Consider the following 19,868-nt stretch of genomic DNA (forward strand, 5'->3'; position numbering starts at 1 on the left):
CAGACAGATATACTAACCACTCTATCCCCCAAATATGTATGCTGGGGGAATAAAACAAAATGAATAACTGCTCAACCTCTCATGATAGCATCACCTTTTCAAACAACTATTACTTCTTACCATTAAACTCAACTCCCAACTTTACCAGACTCTCATTTAAGAATTTAAAAACAGTGAGCAGCCCAATCCATCTACGTCACAATCAATCGTCTGCTCTTTGCACAAAATCACCACCATGTCAGCAGCCAGAATATGGACCTGAATGCACAAAGCCTGTCAACACATTTTATTATGCAAACACAGGTTCAAGCGACCAAAACAGCCTCCTCACAAATAGCAGTGAGTAGAGCGTATACCTCCGCCAAGGCCAAACTGCCATACACACGTCTGACCAGCTCTTATCGAAGAAGAAAAATAAGGGGGTAAAGGGAAGTAGTCTGATAATCTAAACAAAACTAATCAAACTGAACAAACTCATAGATCAACACCATAAATATGTCTGATTTATTTACTTCAAATATCAATCAACCCTGAGAACTTGATGCAAATATTGAAAAATGCAAATAAAATCCCACAGAGTAGAGAAAAATGGTTTGAAGATTTTATTCGATGGATCTTCCCTGGCCCCGTCCCTCCACCAAGTTTGATGCAAATGCTTTCAGTACTTTCTGTGTAATCTTGCTGAGAATTGAACAAACAGACATGGGTGCAAACATAAATATCAAGGTTGTGGAGTCAGCTGTGTCTACACAGAGACGTCCAATTAAAAGATGATTGACAGAGCAGAAAGTGTGTCAGCAGATAACTTCATCTCCTGTCATCTGTCAATACAAAGAGGCCTTGGTATGATATTTGGATAATAGTTTTTTAATGCCAATATTTTACAGAGTGGGAAGTGATTTATTAATAAATCCCAGGGTGTTAATTTGCAGTGCAAGGAGGAGGAAAATATTGAGTGACTGTTCAAATCGTTGCAACTATCCAGGGAGCCATCTCTCTGACATCAACCATGTTTTCTAGCCATCTCTATTTTGTCAGGGGACATGAATAATGCAGGGAGGCTGCAAAAACACTATCAGCCATTCCACTACGTTGACAAGAGGACCACGAGATAGGTTGCATTAATTTGGAGCCCTGTTTTTTGCAAGGCTAGAAAATGACATTTTTATCAGCCTGTTTGCCTACTTGACTTGTTTTTTTATTCTTGACATTTTTTTAATTCAGACAAGAATAATGAAACTATAAAATGACATCTGAATATGTAACTATTAGGACATTGTCTATTTACAAAGGCTTTGGAAAGTATACTCATACAGTTTTTTATACATGTTATCACACTAGATATTTCATTTTCTGTATTAAGTCGTCATCCTACTCAGCATACATGTGTATACAGAAAGGTATACATGTTTATACAGGGTCCCACAATTCACACAAAATAAACATGACTTTGCTTTTGTCCTGACATGCGGAGAGACTCTTTGAAGACCTTTACAATAAAGTTGCAGTGAGGTACAGATCAGCTCAGGAGAAGTAAACAACTTTAAAAGCTGTGTGTGTTACCAGGAGCACAGACACCCTAAAAGATTTGTGAAAAATAAGAAGTTAGAAACAACCAGGACTCTTACTAGAGTTGGTCATCAGACCAAACTATGTCTGACAATCACCTGGCACCGTTCATGGTCCTGGTGAATACAAACCCAGCTGTGAAGCATGGTGGTGACAGCAGCATCTTATTGGGGGTTAGGGGCTTCTTAGTGGCAGGGGAGAGGGGAGAGTTGCCACAGTTGAAGTAATGAAAGATGAATGCAGCCAAATACAGCGAAGAAAACTGCTTGTGCGTGCACACAACCTGAGACTGAGGCGACTGTTCACCTTTCAGCACAACAACAACCTGAAGCAAACTGCCAATGACCCGGCCAAAGCCCAGACCGAAGCCCCGTAGAGCATGTGTGGAAAAAAACAAATCATTTTATATATTATAGATATAATAAATAAAAATAAGTATAAATCGATTATACAAGGATGAGCAAAACTTGTCATGGTATCATGACAAGTTATCCATATATCCATATACTATTAAATCCACAGCACAATAAAGTGTGGGGAAAGTGAAGGGGTCTGAGTACTTCCTGTGTCTTAACTTTAACAGTGTCTGAGGTTGTGTGCTATCTGTACACTTTACATATACTGTTCTACTAGAATAAGACGAAAACAATCCAGTATAAAACGTGATAAACTACCACATCATGTGTTCATCACATGAATGAAGAGAACCAGTGCGCTGTCTGAGCACATGGAGGGAGACTGCGCGCGGTGGAAACGGAGCGGAGAAGAGACAAAGATCCACAACAGAAACATCTCATTTGGGAGCAGCGAGGTACAAGCCCGTGTTAAGAGCTCTCTCATTCAGCACGAGGACAGAATTAAACACAAACAAATAAACACATAAACAAACAGGGAGTAAATAATTATTCATCTTACCTTTAGCGCCCGTTTCTGTCACCAGCGCCACCACAAGCAGGAGGAGAGGGAAATAATCTCTGAGCGCCTTCATCACGGTTTCCTCCGCTTCACGCGTCTGTAGCTCTCGGTCCAGAGTGAACGTCCTTGGATCAACACTTTCTTTTCCCTGAAACGCACTGAAACACTGTGGGCTCCCGCACACACGCACACGGAGACACACAGGGAGCGCTCCTCTCGCTGACTTGAGTCCGTGTGAATTTACTCATTCACAGAGACAAGGGGGGGCTTTTAGTTTCGGTCCGCCACCACCACAGACTCCGCTGACTGACTGGAGGCTGGAGAGAGCGGAGCTGCTGCTGCTGCTGCTGCGATCAGCGCCTCCTCCTCCGGGCAGCAGCACCGCGCTTCAGCACCACGGACAGCTCCTAGCGTCGGCCAGTGGAACACACGAGTGTGGGACAAACCAGTCCGTGATAATTACATGTTACATTACTCAATCACTGAGTGCACACGGGAAGTCAATGAATCCAATTCACTTCATCAGCGGGGAAAGTGCTGTAGTTAAGTGAGAGTAGTGACACAACACTGTAAAAATAAAGGATAAAAAAAGTGCATTCAACTATCTCCTGACTAACACCTTTACTTTTCTACTTTATTTCGTACTTGTGGTTTCTTTACTCTAAAGTAAAATTACTGGTTATTTTCTGTAAGCCTTTTAATTGTAAAAATGCTGTTTTCAGTTCATGCTGTCCTCTATACTGTAACTAAACCTAATACTGTCTTAGAAAACAGCACTGTGATCAATGTCCTGCTGCTGCATTCAAAACTACTCTTTAATGTAAGTTAATATAAACCTTTACTTTTCTAGTTGTTTAGTAATTATGGGTACTTTCCTCTAAAGTAAAAGTATTCATTTTTTTCCCACATGTCCCTATTTATACTTGCAGTTTTCAGTTCATGTTGTCCTCTACATTAGCTAAAGCTAGCTTAGAAAACATAACTGCAGTAAATCCTTCCCATCATGAAGTTTGAAATGTCCTGAGTTTAAAACTACACTTAAATAATCACTCGACTGTAATAAGTAGTGATGCATTATTTTAATTTATGATCCATTTCCAGTTTATATTGCAGTTGTCAGTGTATGTTGTCATCTACAGTAGCTGCAGTATGTGCAGTCTGATAGAACAGCTCTGTGAAGCATGCTCCCTGTCATGAAGGTTGGAACTTGTTGGAATTTGTTTCTGTATTAAAGAATGTTGATCACTTGTATGATTATTGTGGTGAATGTGGTTTGTGATGCTGTCACATTATACATAGGTGTTCCTATTATTCAGCCCATCCCTGAAAGGAGTAAGTTTGGCACTTGTTTTCATTTTTGTCTGTCATTTTATATACATTTATTTTCAAATAGAGTATCATTTTCGTTTCTTTCTGATGCTTTAACCAGGAGTGTCTAATTATAGAGATAATGATGATAATCATATTTAAAATAAAGAAATAGGATAAAAAAGGTTGCTGTTATGCTGATAATACACACATTAAAGTAAATTGTGTAAATGGTGCAGTGGTTCTTAAATCATTTATTTTTCTTTCTGCTGTGAAGTAAACATCTTGTTTTGTTGCATTGATTTTTTCCAATAAAATGAACAAAATAGAAAACCTAAAGATGAAAGTGTCTGATAAAATATTATTTTATAATAGTATATTGTAAAATCTACATTATCATGTAGTGAATATCTCATCATGACAGCCCTGGTAGTAGAGTTTTGGGGAACAAATGCTAAATAATTAAATTAATTAAAGAATCAAAAAAAGAATTGTCCACAAGTAATAAAGGTATCTCATGCTATTTATTATTTACTGCCCCCATCTTTTAAAAAAAGTGAAAATTGAAAGAGAGAACCCTGTGTTTTTAAATAAATAACATGCTCTTTAGATCATTTTAGACTAGATTAGTACCATAAAACTGCTATATAAACAATCCCCCATCAGACTATTTGCATGAATAGAGAAATAAATGTGACACTGGGGAAAATATCAGATACTAAACAATATTATAACTTTGTATCAGCCAGTATCAGAGAAGCCTTATTCTGAGAGAACAAACAATTATTTTCTTTAGCCCCATGTGTACTAACAAAAGGAGAAATGTGAGAGATGTGACTCTGGCAATTCACCCCATTGTGATGCCATAATATTTGAAGGGGAGTAGACACTGTTGGGGGTGACGGGATGAAGAGAATACTGAAGATCTGGATGTGATGACGAGTGGACCTTGATGAGCTCGACCCAGGTGCTGGATGTGAAGGGTGGAGGAGGGTCACAGCAGTTCACACTGAAATGACAACTGGCAGCAGTTTGCCAAGTTTGACAGCAATCACTTGAATAAATGAGTCTTACAAGCAGAACCTCGGATCAAAATAAAAGGGATAGTCCACCCAAAAATAAAAAAACACTCATTTACTCACCATTATGCTGATGGAGGGTTGGGTGAAGTGTTTGAGTCCACAAAACACTTTCGGAGTTTCGGGGGCAAACAGCATTGCAGCCAAATCCAATACAATTGAAGTAAATAGCGAGTTCCTGCAGCAGTAAGTATCGAGATACTTGCAAGTCCTCACGAGATGAGACCAGCATGGAGAAGGCTAAAAACATGGTGTAAATGACACAATGTTTCAGGCTTAAGGACATTTGGATGACACAACAGGAGCAGTATGGAGGCAGTTTTGTTTTTATTCTGTTGTTTTTTTACATTTGAAGTCTAGGTCACCAGTTACTTCGTATAGTGGTGAGTAGATGAGTGAATTTTCTTTTTTCTGTGAACTATTCCTTTACGCAGTATCATTTCCACCAGGAGGATAAGACTGAAGTTTTTTTTTAATTATTAACGTTTGTTCACAAATAGACAAAGAACATATACAAACATCATGACTATATAAGACAGTACACCAGAGGTTACAGACAAAATACATAAAGTAAAATAGTTACTTGCTTGGAGTACACTGCATCAATCAGTACTTCATAAGTGATTAATTGCCCTGCCTATAGGGTTTATCTATTCTATTTATAATTGAAATAAAACAGAGCCTTAAATTAAAAGTCTCTTATTGATGTATTATTGTGTAAGTGTCCATGGTCCTTGTAAATCACTGTCTAGATAATGAATAAGACTGGTGTGATGTAAGAGCTTGTTTACTTTTAGTGCCGTGTTCAACCGACTCCTAATGATATGGGTCCAAAATATGAGCATTTTGTGTCATAGCCAGCCAGTAATAACCAAGGGATCATTACATTCTTAAAACACTTGGATTGACTCAGAGCTGATAATCACTTCATGAACTATAGGCCAATATGCATCAAAATCAACAGCTTCCTGTTTCAACTGAGAATCTGTCTGAAATCAAGGACCCATTGTTAGAGAAATTAGAGATTACAATACTTAGTGAATGTATGCCATAAGAGAACAGCAAGCCAGGCAGGTGTAACAGCTGTCACTGAGGGGGTGGGCCTCAGGGAACATGATTGACCTTCAGTCGAGAGATGGATCATTTCTTCTTATGTGTACTTTCCATCAAAAGATTTTTGAACGATGCATCTTTGTGGTGTGGTCCATGCTAGTGAAAAAAACTAATATAAAATGATTGTATGGATTATTATAAAGTCATTCTGCCAATACTGCATACACTGTATTTATCACTAACATCTCACATTTATAAGGTTGGGTTCCTGTCAATGATCCAAAACACAAGGCAGCACAATGGAAATGAGGTGCTTGAATCTGTCTTTCACAGAGATTAGCAATACAATGACCTGCTCATCAACATGTTTGCTTTCTGGAAATAGCGATGTCTGCATAAAAGAGAAGAAACTAATGAAATATACATGAGTTTAGGCGGTGGCCTTTTGGGGGTTCTGGCAGAAATGTTGAATGTTTTCCGCTGTGCGATATGTGAGCTAGTGTCTCGTCTGTGAGTTTCTTCTCAGAAATCTGCATACTTCCTACCACTGATGTGTCTCCCTTGCTGCTTTGACTCAGCATGCATTGGTTTGACAGTGTTGCATCAGCAGCCCTCAGTCAGCACAGCCTGTTGGTTCTGAGTCATCCTTCCACTGCACCCCTGGCTACTTAAAACCCATTGAATGCCTGTGGGCACACTGAGCCTTTCGCAGCCAAGGTGCTCCACATCCCTCCAGTGGTTGTCCAGCCTCGCAGCTGACCCCACTGAGAGATGACTCACCATGTCGGTGCGGGAGAAAGTGTCCAACACAGAGACGGTGTTTCATCTCCTCAACACACTTGTTGTCATTTACACACCTTTGCCTCACAGCAGAGAAGCTATTCATAGATTCGTCACTCTGTCTGTGAAAGGCAAGTCATGCACAGGCATTACTCACCACACTGAGGTTTGTCATCCAAATCACCACAAACACATAATCAAGTAACTAAAGAGCTTATTTGGTTATGTATACAATATTTACTGCCACTGGACTTCACAATAGAGCACCAGCATCTCTATTCACATACACAGTAAAACCAACAACGCCTTGCTTTAGGTTTGAACCATATTTCATTTCTAAGAAACGGTTTCACTAATACTAAATGTTGCACTAGAGCACAAGCATTTCAGAAGACAACAAACACTTCATTAGCAACTCATCCGGCCTCCTTCCTGCCTCAAATCCCCTTCTGTTCATCTTGTAAGCAAAGTGTTGCAAACCCCAGTGAAAGCAGCCTCTAAACACAAGGAGAGACGTAGCCTACGACTGAAAAAGTTTAAATAAAAGCAGAATGAAAAAAAACAAAACAGCCACAATGATTACCCCTTGCCAGCCATGATATGCTCCATAGTAATGTGAGCGATAGCGGAACTGTGCAGTAGCAATGTTGTGCATGCAGTTACCAATATTACACACGTTTTGCTCCCTTCAGTGAGTCACTGAGCAATCAGTCATGTATTATCATTTACCCATCAAGTTGTTTATGCATTGAGAAGAAGAGAAGCATGTTTCAGGGCAAGCTGGAGCCCTTAAGCATCTTGTGGGGTTTCTCCCCCTTGAAAAGACCAATATTTCTCTGTCTGAGCCTTTTTAGCTGGAGAATGTGTTTTGCTTGTTGACAGAAGTTCTGGAAAAAGGCTTTCACCTGAACGCTTTATTGTGGGGAGGGTCATTGTCTTACAGGGAGAGACTCACATGCACCAACATCAACATGCGGCTCGACCGACTAACAGAACAAAGAACAGAGAAGCTTGGATCGAAACACACACAAAAGGAGTGTGACTATTCTTTGCTCAGGATTCTGTTGATCCAGAATATCTTCATTTATATAAGAAAGTTACCACTATATTGTAAAATATCATACATAAAACCTTTAACACCAACAAAGAACAAACATTTGCTTCCAGTGGGATTAGATGCAGTGCTTATAAAAAAAAAAAATCATCTTATGCATAATATGGTTTAGATTTTATTGACATGTTATTTTTATATAGAAACAATTAAATTGATTATAGCTGATAGTGGAACAGTTAATGGATTTTAATAATGTCAGATCAGCATCAGAAGCATCAAAATGTCAGCATCAGTCAAAATGTTTACACTAAGCAAATGCAAACCTTAATGGTGAGGTATTGTTGCCGTCTGCCTTGGTGGTAGTGGGACCAGTAAAATATATCAGAACAGGGAAAGACACTGCTAGTTAGCAAAGGGCAGGTTTCAAATTACTTTGCAAAGTAAATTGGCTTTGCAAACTGCACATATTTATTTTCCTAAAAAAAAAAAAAGTTCAACAAAGTTCCTCCTTTATCAATATAACAGCATTCAATAAGTAATTTATGGTAGAATAAAAAAAGCTATGTATTCATATTATTATAAGTAGTAGTATTATCTGCTGTTATCACTTTTATTTGCATCATTAACAGTCTGACAGTAAACAACAGGTACACAGCTGTTTCTGTTCTCCTCTATTTCTCCTGTCAAGTTTGATGGAAGCAGGTGGACCCAAACAAATGCAGAAACAAAAATATAACCAAAAGTGTCCTTTAATTAAGGCAAGGTTCTTACAAAGAGGGGCAACATCCAAAAACAGAAAAACACCGTGATCAAAAGTACTCAAAAGCTCCAATGGGCTAAACAGATAAACACGGAAAAGATTAGAAATCACTAGAACTCACAAGAGAGGGATGATGGAGGAGAAGTGACTAGAGGGTGGTGAGGCGGCCATCTTAGACAACAGGAAGCACAGGGTCTTGTATACACAGGGGAGGCGGGGCTAATGGACCACAGGTGAAACACATGAGGAACAGGTGCAGACAATCACAAGGGCGGGAAACAGGACAAAGACAGGAAGTCAAGGATGGAAACACACCAGGAGCAAAAACTACAAAATAAAACAGGAAACACAGACCTGAGGGAGAACTCAAGTCCAACACAAACCTAAACACAAGAAAAACAGGAAAAGTAATAAAGAGTCCAAGAGCAAAACTTGAATACTCTTCATCAAAGGAGTTAAAGTCCCCCGAGAGGAGTTCAAGGCAGATGCCTTGAACTCAACACAACCTTTTCCATCTTTACTAATGAGTTTTTACTAAGTATAATAGACAACAACATTTCAAGGCCGAATAAAATATTATATGTTCCGCATACAAATTGTGAAGAGTATTTCCTTAGAGATATTTAAAACGCTCCTGAAAGTGGATTTAAAAAAAAATTGTTTTAAGATATGTTGGAAGCAAAGAATATATCCTCTGTATTTGAGGATAGGAAAGAGCAGAATAGTTACTGGGGCTTCAGGAGTTCACTGTCTCTTTGTGTCTTTCTCTCTGCTTACCCCCCCCCCCCCCCCCCCCCACACCATCAATGCTACTTATATATGGCTTAATTTCCTCTCTATTGTAGATTCTGTCACAGTGTCAGTCACATACCAACGTATTTCTTTATGACTCCATCTAGCTGAAAGAGAGAAAGAGGAAACTGAGATATATAAAAAAGACAGCGAGACAGAATATACTTATTACAATTTTGAGGAGAATATTACTTTATTGCATCTGAGCTGATTTTGAAGATGATGTACAAATATGATGACAGCTCTAATAAAGGGGCTTGAAGCTATTGCACAGACAGGGGCGTCTCAAAAAAGTTGCACTCTGAAATCAGGTGGTGACATCAGTAAATGAAAAGCCTTCTTCTTCACAGCATGCGGCCTGAGAGAAGACGTTAACTCAGTTCACGGTTAAGTTTCAGTGCATCCTTTAATGCACATCAGTGAGATTAATGCTGAGACAATGCACTGAGTGAACAGCCGATAAATTGAAGATGTTGTAATTAGTGAGAAAGTTCATCTGTGAAATTGTTTGCAATTCAGGCTGCTCATGGCAGGACACATTTCCGAAGACAGTCTTAATGTTCATCTACATACCATCATCATCTTTTGCAATCAGAGATGGTTAGATCACCCTGTAGTGCAAAACCAAATCCATCCACATGTGGCCATTTACCTGACACTGAATCATGAGCTACTACTGAAGCAGTGGACCAGTTGGTTTGTTCATCCATGCAGTAGATATTCATCATTTGGCTTTGGAGGCCTCTCAATCTGATCACATCTTCTACTTCAGGAACAATGAAGACTTTGGTCACATGCAATTTACCCTATACATTGATGCTCCCCAGAGGATTTACCTGTCCAGTTTGCACCATCTACTTTTTCATATTGTCCCAACCATTTACAAATTGTTAGTTTTATAATGCAAGATACAGATTAAACAAGTGACGATTAGGTGCAGTTTCAGATTTTCAACTGCTGAGCAGCATTGGTCTAGTAAAGGAAACATCATTAAGTCAGTCCACCTCTAAAATAGCCATGGAATGACGAGATTGGAGCATTATCATACTGAAAGTAGCCATTAGAATATGGTATATTGTTGCTATAAATGGATGAATATGGTCAATATCAAAACTTTCCCCACAGCACAACCAGCAGCAGCCGTCTGGACTGATACAAGGAAGGTTGGGTCCATGGATTCCTGCTGTTGGGACCAGATTCTGATCTTAACAGATGCAAAACAATAAATTAATCATAAATCATAACCTGCCCAATTTTTTAGTAACCTTTAAATAATATCATATATTCCAACTATTCTATATCTTTATACAAACCAGACTTAAGTCACTTTGTTATTTTTTCAATATTTAAAACAGACCATTTACACCCAACCTTAAAATGATTGGTCTTGAATGTCCATGTTGACTGTAAATGTTTAGTATCATTGCCATTTTTCATGGTGGGCATATTTCCTTTTTTGTTGGTAAAAGACATAATCCAATTGGCAGTGTGTTTTCTGCAGAAAGATTTGTTGCATGTGAATGCAATTTTCAAGAAATAGAGCAGCATACTCTTTCAGTCAGACTGGTATAAACTTTCCAAGCATGTTTTTGCTGAGAAGATGAACATTGTTTATTTTTTAAGCACCACTGCAGGTAAAGCTATGGACATACATGTGGAGGTGAGGGGGCTGAGACATTTTGATTTGTGACGTACCAGTAAGTCACAAATCAAAATACATCTGCACATTATGGAAAAACACATGCAGCAGAAGGTTTGGAGAATGTTCTTGTGGGCTACTTCATGCAAGTCAAACCAGCTTGACGTGCCAGCAAGTTACCACAGGTGACCCAAGAGTTAATTCTATTGAATGTTTGCCACATCTCTATTGTGGAACAGTTTATTCTCCAGCAGAGAAGGGTTTATATGAATTTGGATGGTGTGTCACGGCTTCCTCCCATTCAGGTTTTCGATTGGTCAATGGGACAAAGGAAAACCACACTATTGTAAAACACACCGTTAGCTCTGTCTGGCACTTTTATTATTATGGAGGGGTAGGGAATTCTTCCTCCAGAGGAATCTGGAAAGGCTTTTGCCCAACATCAGAATTTCTGCACAAACGTTTTCTTGTTCACTCCTTTTTTAGGCAGCCAGAAGTGTGAGTGAGTGTATTTTTACAGGATTCAGAACAAATAGCATATTGACAGATATATCCATCCCCTTCAGATCAGAGTAGAGCAGCTTTACTGGTTGTGATGTGAAGTGGAGCTAGTCAGTTCTCTTGCCTCCTAACTGCAGCCTCACAATACGGCTCTTCTGCACCAGGGGCTTATTCGTCTTAATAAGCTCATGGTGTCATTGCTGCTTATATACACAGTCGGGCCGAATGCATTTCCCTTCAGAACCAATGATAGATAGCACCAGCAGCTCCTCTTGAAGTTATGGTGGCAGGGCTTGCCTCTCTGCCAGGACAGGGGAACAACATCTTATCTAACCATGGTTGTATTTCTGACCATTTGCTTTAGGTATAAAAAAGTAGTAACATTACTAGTTTACTCTTGTTCTTTTATGTGACAACAGACTGCATCGTAAATGCATTGTTATCATACTGTTTGCAGGGATAGTAAAACTTCACTTCCTGCTGTACGGTCCAGCCAAGCTCCCGCTCAGTGAAGAGAGGCCGGCGAATTTCCCTCTCAATCTGCTCCACAGCCATGGGTGACCTGCACAGTTCAGACACTATTTGGTCATGTTCACGCTGCAGTGAAAGTTGTCTCAGTGTTGCAGTTGTTTTTTCGCTCATGAAATGCTGATATGTTGTTTGTGATCTGTGAGGCTAAATAATGGATGAAGGGGAAAGTTTATTTTTCTCACTGCAAGAAATAATGTGATATCATGTCATGTTTGAATGAGAAAACAACATGTGCATCTTCCAACGAGAGTGAGGGCCATTTCTTACCCCCAGCACAAAGCAGCGTGTGTGTTTTTTATTAGATCAATACAGTACATTGGTCTTAGAGGTGTGGTCAGGATCATTGTTGCTGTATTGCTATCTTTAGGAAGTGAGAAGTTGTTGTGCTTTTGAACAGTAAAAAACAGCTCTTAAGTGGTGTATGTGTTTCAATGTTATTTTAAAGGCACTTTCTCAAGATAGCGATATGCATGGACAAGTGCACAACACACTTACACTCTGCTTGTTACGCGCAGTGATAATGTGTTTCCTCTGCACAGAAAAGATCTATCTTAGTACATGGTAATTTGGCCTTTATAATAGAAATCCACCCGAGTGCAGGAGATGGCAAGTTGCCTCCAAAACACACCTGTTATGTACAGTACACTATGTTTGAGCCATGTGCCTGGTACAGCGACCTTTTTTTCCTCTGTGAAACTACCGAAAGTGGATTCTGACACCTTCTAAATATACTTACACCATGTGCTTTTGATCATGTGCATAGATAATTGAAAGTGAGCCAAGGTGAGAAGGGCAAAGCCTCAATTCATGCTGCCCTGGTTTAATTCATATTTATCGACTTGACAAATCAAAGGAGAAAAAGAAAACTGAAAAAAGGACAAATGAGACGACAGTGCCCCCATCCACAGGACACAAGGGGTCGCTGATTGGTTTAAACCGTATGAAAATTGTGTAAAAGATGCAATGGGCTTCGGGGTCATCTGAGGGAGATTGTGGACCGACGTGTTTGACACCTCTCTCCACTTCCATCATCAGAACTCTTGGAGAATCAGTGCAGAGAAGCATTGAGGCTGTTCTGTTGGCTCATGGTGACTCAGCACTTTACTTGTCTTGGGTGTGAGAACAAACTTTGCTTGGAGTGTATAAGTGTATAACATATCTTGTGTAGACAGTAGTACTGATTAAAAGGGGAGCATTATTGGTTCATCAGACAATTGATGCTGAAAAACGTGACTGAATCACTTGTAGGCAAACCACACAGGTCTTCAGTGAGGCTTTAGCGCTCATTGTAAACGAAACCAAACTGTTGAAAACTGTTGAGGTCCACCATCAATATTTGATCTTTAGGAGTCGTGGTGAAGGACATTTAACAGCTGGCCAGATAGTTTTGTCAAAGTCAAGTATCTGGTAACACACCTCATAAAGGTTTGTTGAGTTATAAATATGCAATAAATCGAATTTGAATTTTAGGGCTTGCAGACACCACAGGAGCAGTATGGAGGCATTTTCTGTTTTTTCTGTTGTTTTCTTGCTTCTGAAGTGTAGGTAGCCGGTTACTTCAATTGAATGGGATTCGGCTGCAACAAAGTTTACCCCTAAGACTCCTAAAGTATTTTGTGTACTCAAACACACAGCCCTCCATTGGCATAGTGGTGAGTAGATGAGTGAATTTTCATTTTTCAGTGAACTATCCCTTTAAGGATACACAAAACTGCACAAGACCATATTATCAAGCGACTCTGCAAATGCAGAGGTTTTTTAAATATGAGGTGTAACAGTGGTCTTTATAATAACACCACCCACTCACGTCCTTTTTAAACATGAATTTCAAATCACTATGATCAGAATATCCTTTGTGGATCATTCACTCAATACAGTCAAGCTGTCATAACTGTGACGGCTTGGCTGAGCCGCGTTTGGCAGAGAAGACAAAGAGACAAAGAACACCTCAACTGAGAAAATCACGTTCAGCCTCCAGCTGAATTTATTGTGAAGGAAATTAATATTGACTGCTGCAGTTTCTCTCTGTATAATCTGAGAGGCTTCTGTGAGAATTACAGGGACAGCAATGACTGCACAACACTGAAAAGAGAGCCATGAAATTCAGGACTGACTTCCATTCCATCCATAGAATCAACATGGATATCAAAAAGACACTGGTATCCAGACCAGGGCAGCACAGTGCTCTGGTGGTTTGCACTCTTGCATATTTCTGCATGTTCTGTCTGTCCGGTTTTCTCCAGCTCCCTCCCACACTCGAAATATGCAGCTCTAGGTCTAAAATGTCGGGGGGACACATGACACATGGAGCTTCTCTTTCCTCTTATCCCTCTTTATCACATTAATGTCTCATCAATACATATCACTGACTTGACTTCTTCCAGGGAGTCCTTGTGCTTTATTGTTTGCAGATCCATGGCCACAGATCCAGATCATGATGTTGGATCGCGAATCAGAGATCACGTTGGTGGATTGTGGATCGTGTCGGCAGCTGATCGTGCATAGTGGATCCTAATCGTGGTGGCAGCTGATCCTGGACTCTAATTTTAACAAGACTGCTTGACATACACTTCACCATTATGTGACAAACTGTTTCTTCTAATCAATGTTGTAAATACTGTTATTTTGTTGAGGCTCTTAGTTACACGATCATCTATTGCACTTCTGTCCGTCCTGGGAGAGGGATACACCCCCCCGTTAATAGAGTTCTTTGGTAATTTGTCCTTTCTCTTGTTGAGGGTCACAGACAAAGGATGTCCCACCTTGTTAAGCCCTATGAGACAAAATGTGATTTGTGAAAATGGGCTTTACAAATAAAATTTGATTGATTGATTATTTGAAAGACTGTAAGGTTTCATACTAGAACTGGGACCCAATAGCACAACTCGCAGACAGAGTTCAGTAATACGAGACAAACTGGCACTGGACAAGGGGAAGCACAGAGACTTATATACACAGGGAAGGCAGGGGCAATTGAACACCGGTGGAACACATGAGGACTGGCGCAGACAATCACAAGGGCGGGAAACAGGACAAAGACAGGAAGTCAAGATGGCAAACACACAAGGAGCAGAAACTACAAAATAAAACAGGAAACAGAACACAGGGAGAAAACATAAATCTAAACACAGAATGAAACACAGAAAGAAACATAGAGTGGGAAATCATGAAACACAGGAACAGGTCCAATTCAAACATAAACACAGGGATAGACAAGAAACACAAGGAGGTAATAATCAAACTGAAAACACTCTTCATACAAGAATATATAGTTCAGAGTCATAACCATAACAAAGGCATGCTGATTGGGGATAGTTTATGTTGTAGACTGTAGGGGGTGTATCCCACTTCTCGCCCAACGTTAGCTCCCCTTAAAAAAGAGAGGATAATGAACGTATATCCAGACCAAACCTTTCCCTTCAGAACATTTTACATATAAGTCAAATATATTCTTTCTTGAGGCTGAATCTAAGCATTTAGGTGACTCTATACATCACTCAGAGACAAATGGCTCATGTGCAATCTAGATCTACTAATCCAGATGTTGAACAATTTACTCACAACATTAAATAGATGAGTCAACATACGTTTACACTTGAAGATAAAAACACTTCCTGTTTCCTGCTGTAAGTTAACAAGTGGCTCTTTTATCAATGACCTCAGAATGGTGCAATCAATGGTGCTTACTATTGAACTCTGTGCAGTAGTTTAAGTTTTCTTTACATAAACCTAACTATGTTGTTTGTCAGCCTAAAGCTAACAAAATCTTAACTGAAGCAGCGATGAATCACAACATTCATTGATTTGTCTGATTTGAAACTGTTTGTAAAAGCACTGACAAATGATCCAATCATGAAATGTTTTTTTTTGTAATTGACTTTGCAAACAACATCATCTTTCATTTCGTTTTGAGGACTTGTTCCAAACATTTTATTCAACAATGTTTGGAGGATTTGTCAACTTACAAAAGTTCTGCAATGAATCATTTCTATAATACAGTATTAACTGTTAGTGTTGAAATGGACGTTGTGCCTAAAATAGCTCAGTATTACAATTATGCTTGATGGTTTGCTGGGGTCTGTGCTGATGTGTTGTTCAGCTGCTGCTAAAGTTGAGCCAGTTTTTATTCAACTAGTTTCAGAGGATGCTGAGTCCGGTGCACTGGCTCCCCTGCACTTTCAACACTGTGGTCTCGATGTAATGGATGAGAGTGTTTGTCTGAAAACTAAAGAGTAAGTGCAACTGTCAACTATATGTAATGAAGAAAAAAAATGATATTTCCCTCTGAGTTTAGTGGGAGGATGTCTGTCTGACAGAGTAGCTGCTCGAGGCACATATGCTGCCTGCAGTTGTTGATGCCCATTTCCTGTTGAATGGAACACCATTTGTTATTGACTTACTGCAGTGAGCTTAAGTAAACAAACACTGTTGTTGTTTTTTGATTCTCATGAACTTGGAAAGAAAGTGTCTGAACTTATACCCACCTCAGCAAGTCAGAAGACGCAGCCGGCAAACACTTAACAACCAGCTAAGAGTCTTTTTATAGTCTTGTTTGAGGATTTCTCGCCCACTCTACCCTGCAGATCACTTCACAGAAATATTTCCTGCACCATGAAAATAAATAAAAAAAAGATTTGCACCCCTCATGCAGTTAAAAAAGTGTTCTTTTTAATAAAGTGCTGTTTCCTTTCTTATCTGAAAGTTTTCCACAGTTTGTCTCAACTTCCACAGTTTCCCTTCAATACCATTTCTTAATGACATTTCAGTTTTTTGTATCCTTCCTCCGCTTTGTGGGCATCGATTAATTTCATTTTTAGATTCTCAGTCGGTTGCTGGGTTGTTCAGTATGAAGGTTTGAAGAGTCTAAGAATGTATCAACTCTGCTGACAATTCCTTGACAGTTCTCGACCTGCCTTACAAGTACTAATGAGACAGTTAAGTCCTTACAAGCTAATGAGTTAAGTCCTTACAAGCTAATGAAGTTCCGACACTTTCACAGGTCGATTTAGTCGTTTTTAGGGCCTGAAGCCAACACATGCCTTGTTCAACACTTATTTATCCAAGACAAACCTACTTGTAACATCTTATTTTGATGTCCAAATATCAGGAAAAGCATTTGTGAAAAACACACAACAAAATATATAAAAAGTGTAAAACTGTCTTTTCATAGTCAATTTGATCTGCAGTTTATTGTCCATCCACATGGAAGATCTGTCAATGGTTGTCATCTTTTACTTTGCTTTTCCACCAGGTGCTCTGATGGAAGTTGTTTATGATCTGCTGTCTTCTATGATGTGTTACTCAAAGACAACAAGAGGTCAATTATGGAGACGCAAACATACTAAACATAATACAATGATAAAACATGTTTACTTTTCTCTCTGCTTTTGTCCCTGTCTCCCTCTTCTTGCTCAGTGGGATATTTATTCATATCGGTGCAGTTTGTCTTGTTTTCTTTCACTCGTCAACTCAGCCTTAGTCTACCGGGAAAATATGATCGAGTTGTTGGCTCTTTGCGTATCATTTTATCAAGAGTAAACAGTGACTCTTTCATGGATTCTCAGAAGCGGTACATCAAATACCATGTGCCTACTATATATATGGTTGGGTGACACAATTAACACTGCTAACATTTGACCTTGTTAGCCTGCTATCGCTAATTCCATATCCAGTGACTTTCTGACATCAGAGCAGATGTTTAACATTGTTAATGTGAGGTCTGTTTTAATGAGTTTCACTGATGGGAAACTTCTCTCACCTGAAGCTACAGAGAAAGTGAGAAGTCTGAGAGCTACAGTCACATTTGGACAGAAGTCAGGAATATTCTCCTCATATATAATCAAGCATCACAGATGGTGATGAAATATGTGTGGGGAAGGATAACGTATCGTACTTAAGATTTATTTATTTATATTTCACTTGCACTGTTTATTTGGAGGTAACTGTGCAAACATGTAGTGTAGGAAAAATGGCACTAATGCCGATTGTTGCAAATTGATGTTTGACTTGATGCTCGATCTTGTGGTTTATGATGAGTGGGAGTGAAGGTGTTCTGCCTTGGGGTTGGATTCACATGCTCCAAATCCAGATTTTCTCACCAGAGGCCTTCTGTATTTTAGATGAATTTCCTTCATGAACAAACTGTTCTTTACAGATGGGCTAAGTGACACTTGTGGCCTTAATAACTTAGCAGGTTCAAATAAATCATAAAAAGAAGACAAAGAGACTAAATAATATTGACATGCTAACATGAAGATGCTAAGCAGGTATACACCCGGTTTTGAGCCAGTCAGTCAGATTGATGTTGAGATATTTCACATGATAAGACAAAACTCTGACCCGATGGTGACACTAGAGAAAAAGTCAGAGGATCAACAAAGATGGCAGGATTTATCATCTGGAGACAATGAATGTCTCTACAAAATACCAGAGAATTTGTTTTAAAAATGTTTTAATACTCTGCTTGACAAATAAAGGAAAATTAAGTGTGTACTGCAGAAGGTTTCACAACTGACCAACACATTTCCTAAAGCAAAATTTTATGTATTGATTGATGAATAAATGAATAGATGAATATATTAATATATGAATAAATGAATATATGAGTACATTCATAAATAAATCACTTCCATTGCAAATACGTAAAAGTAAGCTAAAAACAATAAAGACAGCATTACAACAATAACAAAAAATACATGTAAATAGAGGAAGTGAATAAATGCAGGTGACAATGCACACACACACACACACACACACACACACACACACACACACACACACACACACACTTGCATATGGTTAACATGGATGTGTACAGACCAACAATGTGCTGTAGGCCAGATAGGCAAAGCTTATGAGGTTTATGAGGCACTGCAGAGCTTAGGAAAATGAGCGTTTTTGACAGTGGCAGTGATTCAAAGCACAGAGAGACAGTAGGAAGGAAACATGTTATAATGCACAATGTTAGCGCCTGTGGACAATTCAGGGGAAATCTATTGCGGCAACTGAAGTTTGGCAATTCTCCGCACTCTGACTCTTGTGATAAATCCACAACAATATGAAAAACACCTCAACAATCAAAGGTTGTATTCCACTGATTTTAAAAATCAGATTCCACATCAGTCACATGCATGTGTAAACTCTGAACATCATTAGCCATGTTAAGTTGATAGAACAACGCCTCAATACTAAGCTTTACTGGGAAATGTTTTCAGTGTCACAGGTGACATTACTAACCTGAGGCCATGCTGCTAGCACTGGAGGAAATGGTGAAAATGTACATGATATTTTAGTAGTCATGTGTTTTTCATAAGAGAGGCCTTGGTTCATACTTGGCATTAACGAGTGGTCCAATCACAAATCAAATGCTCTGAGTTTGTCAGTTCACACCTCGATGTGTCTCTTTTCTTTTTCCTGTTTGGGTATTTTGGCCATTATCAGAGAGAGAGATAGTGAGGAAGGGTGAGAGAGTGGGGGGGATGACATGCAGCAAATGTTTCAGCGGGCCAGTTAAATCAGAGACCTACTGCTCGTGTGAAATATTACCATGTGGTTCATGTCCTAAGCATTCTGCTCTCAGGTCACCCTCACGTACCTCATTCAGCCAGTCTATGATAGATGGGTCTGTATGGATCAGTGTGTGTGTGTTTGTGTGTGTCTGGGTTTTTGTGCATGCGTGTGTGTGTGTGAGAGAGAGTGACAGAGGAAAAGAGAGCAATCGAATGCAATATGTGCAGCTCTACAATGAAATAAGATTTAACTTGCGAAAAAGTAGAAAAAACCCACAGACAATCAATATGTGGTGGACAATGCTGAGATAGTGTTGGTGGCACACTAATAAATCAACAAATGGGAAACACTGAGAAGTAAAAAGTAAAGTAAAAATAC

At 39.3% G+C, this 19,868-nt stretch overlaps 1 protein-coding gene across 2 annotated transcripts in view; it reads right to left on the reverse strand.

The window, feature by feature from the left end:
* The window catches only part of sez6b (seizure related 6 homolog b), a 182,923-nt gene extending 180,069 nt beyond the window's left edge, over positions 1-2,854 (reverse strand). Inside the window, exon 1 of one of the 2 annotated variants that reach the window (XM_034604273.1) lies at positions 2,485-2,854. In XM_034604273.1, the coding sequence (XP_034460164.1) occupies positions 2,485-2,557 (73 nt within the window). In that variant the 5' untranslated portion in view covers positions 2,558-2,854. The remainder of the gene's footprint in view (positions 1-2,484) is intronic. The other variant, XM_034604274.1, reaches the window with a different exon arrangement.
* Between the last annotated feature and the right edge of the window lie 17,014 nt (positions 2,855-19,868).

Source organism: Hippoglossus hippoglossus, chromosome 13 (genome assembly GCF_009819705.1).
Source record: "Hippoglossus hippoglossus isolate fHipHip1 chromosome 13, fHipHip1.pri, whole genome shotgun sequence".
Taxonomy (NCBI): Eukaryota; Metazoa; Chordata; class Actinopteri; order Pleuronectiformes; family Pleuronectidae; genus Hippoglossus; species Hippoglossus hippoglossus.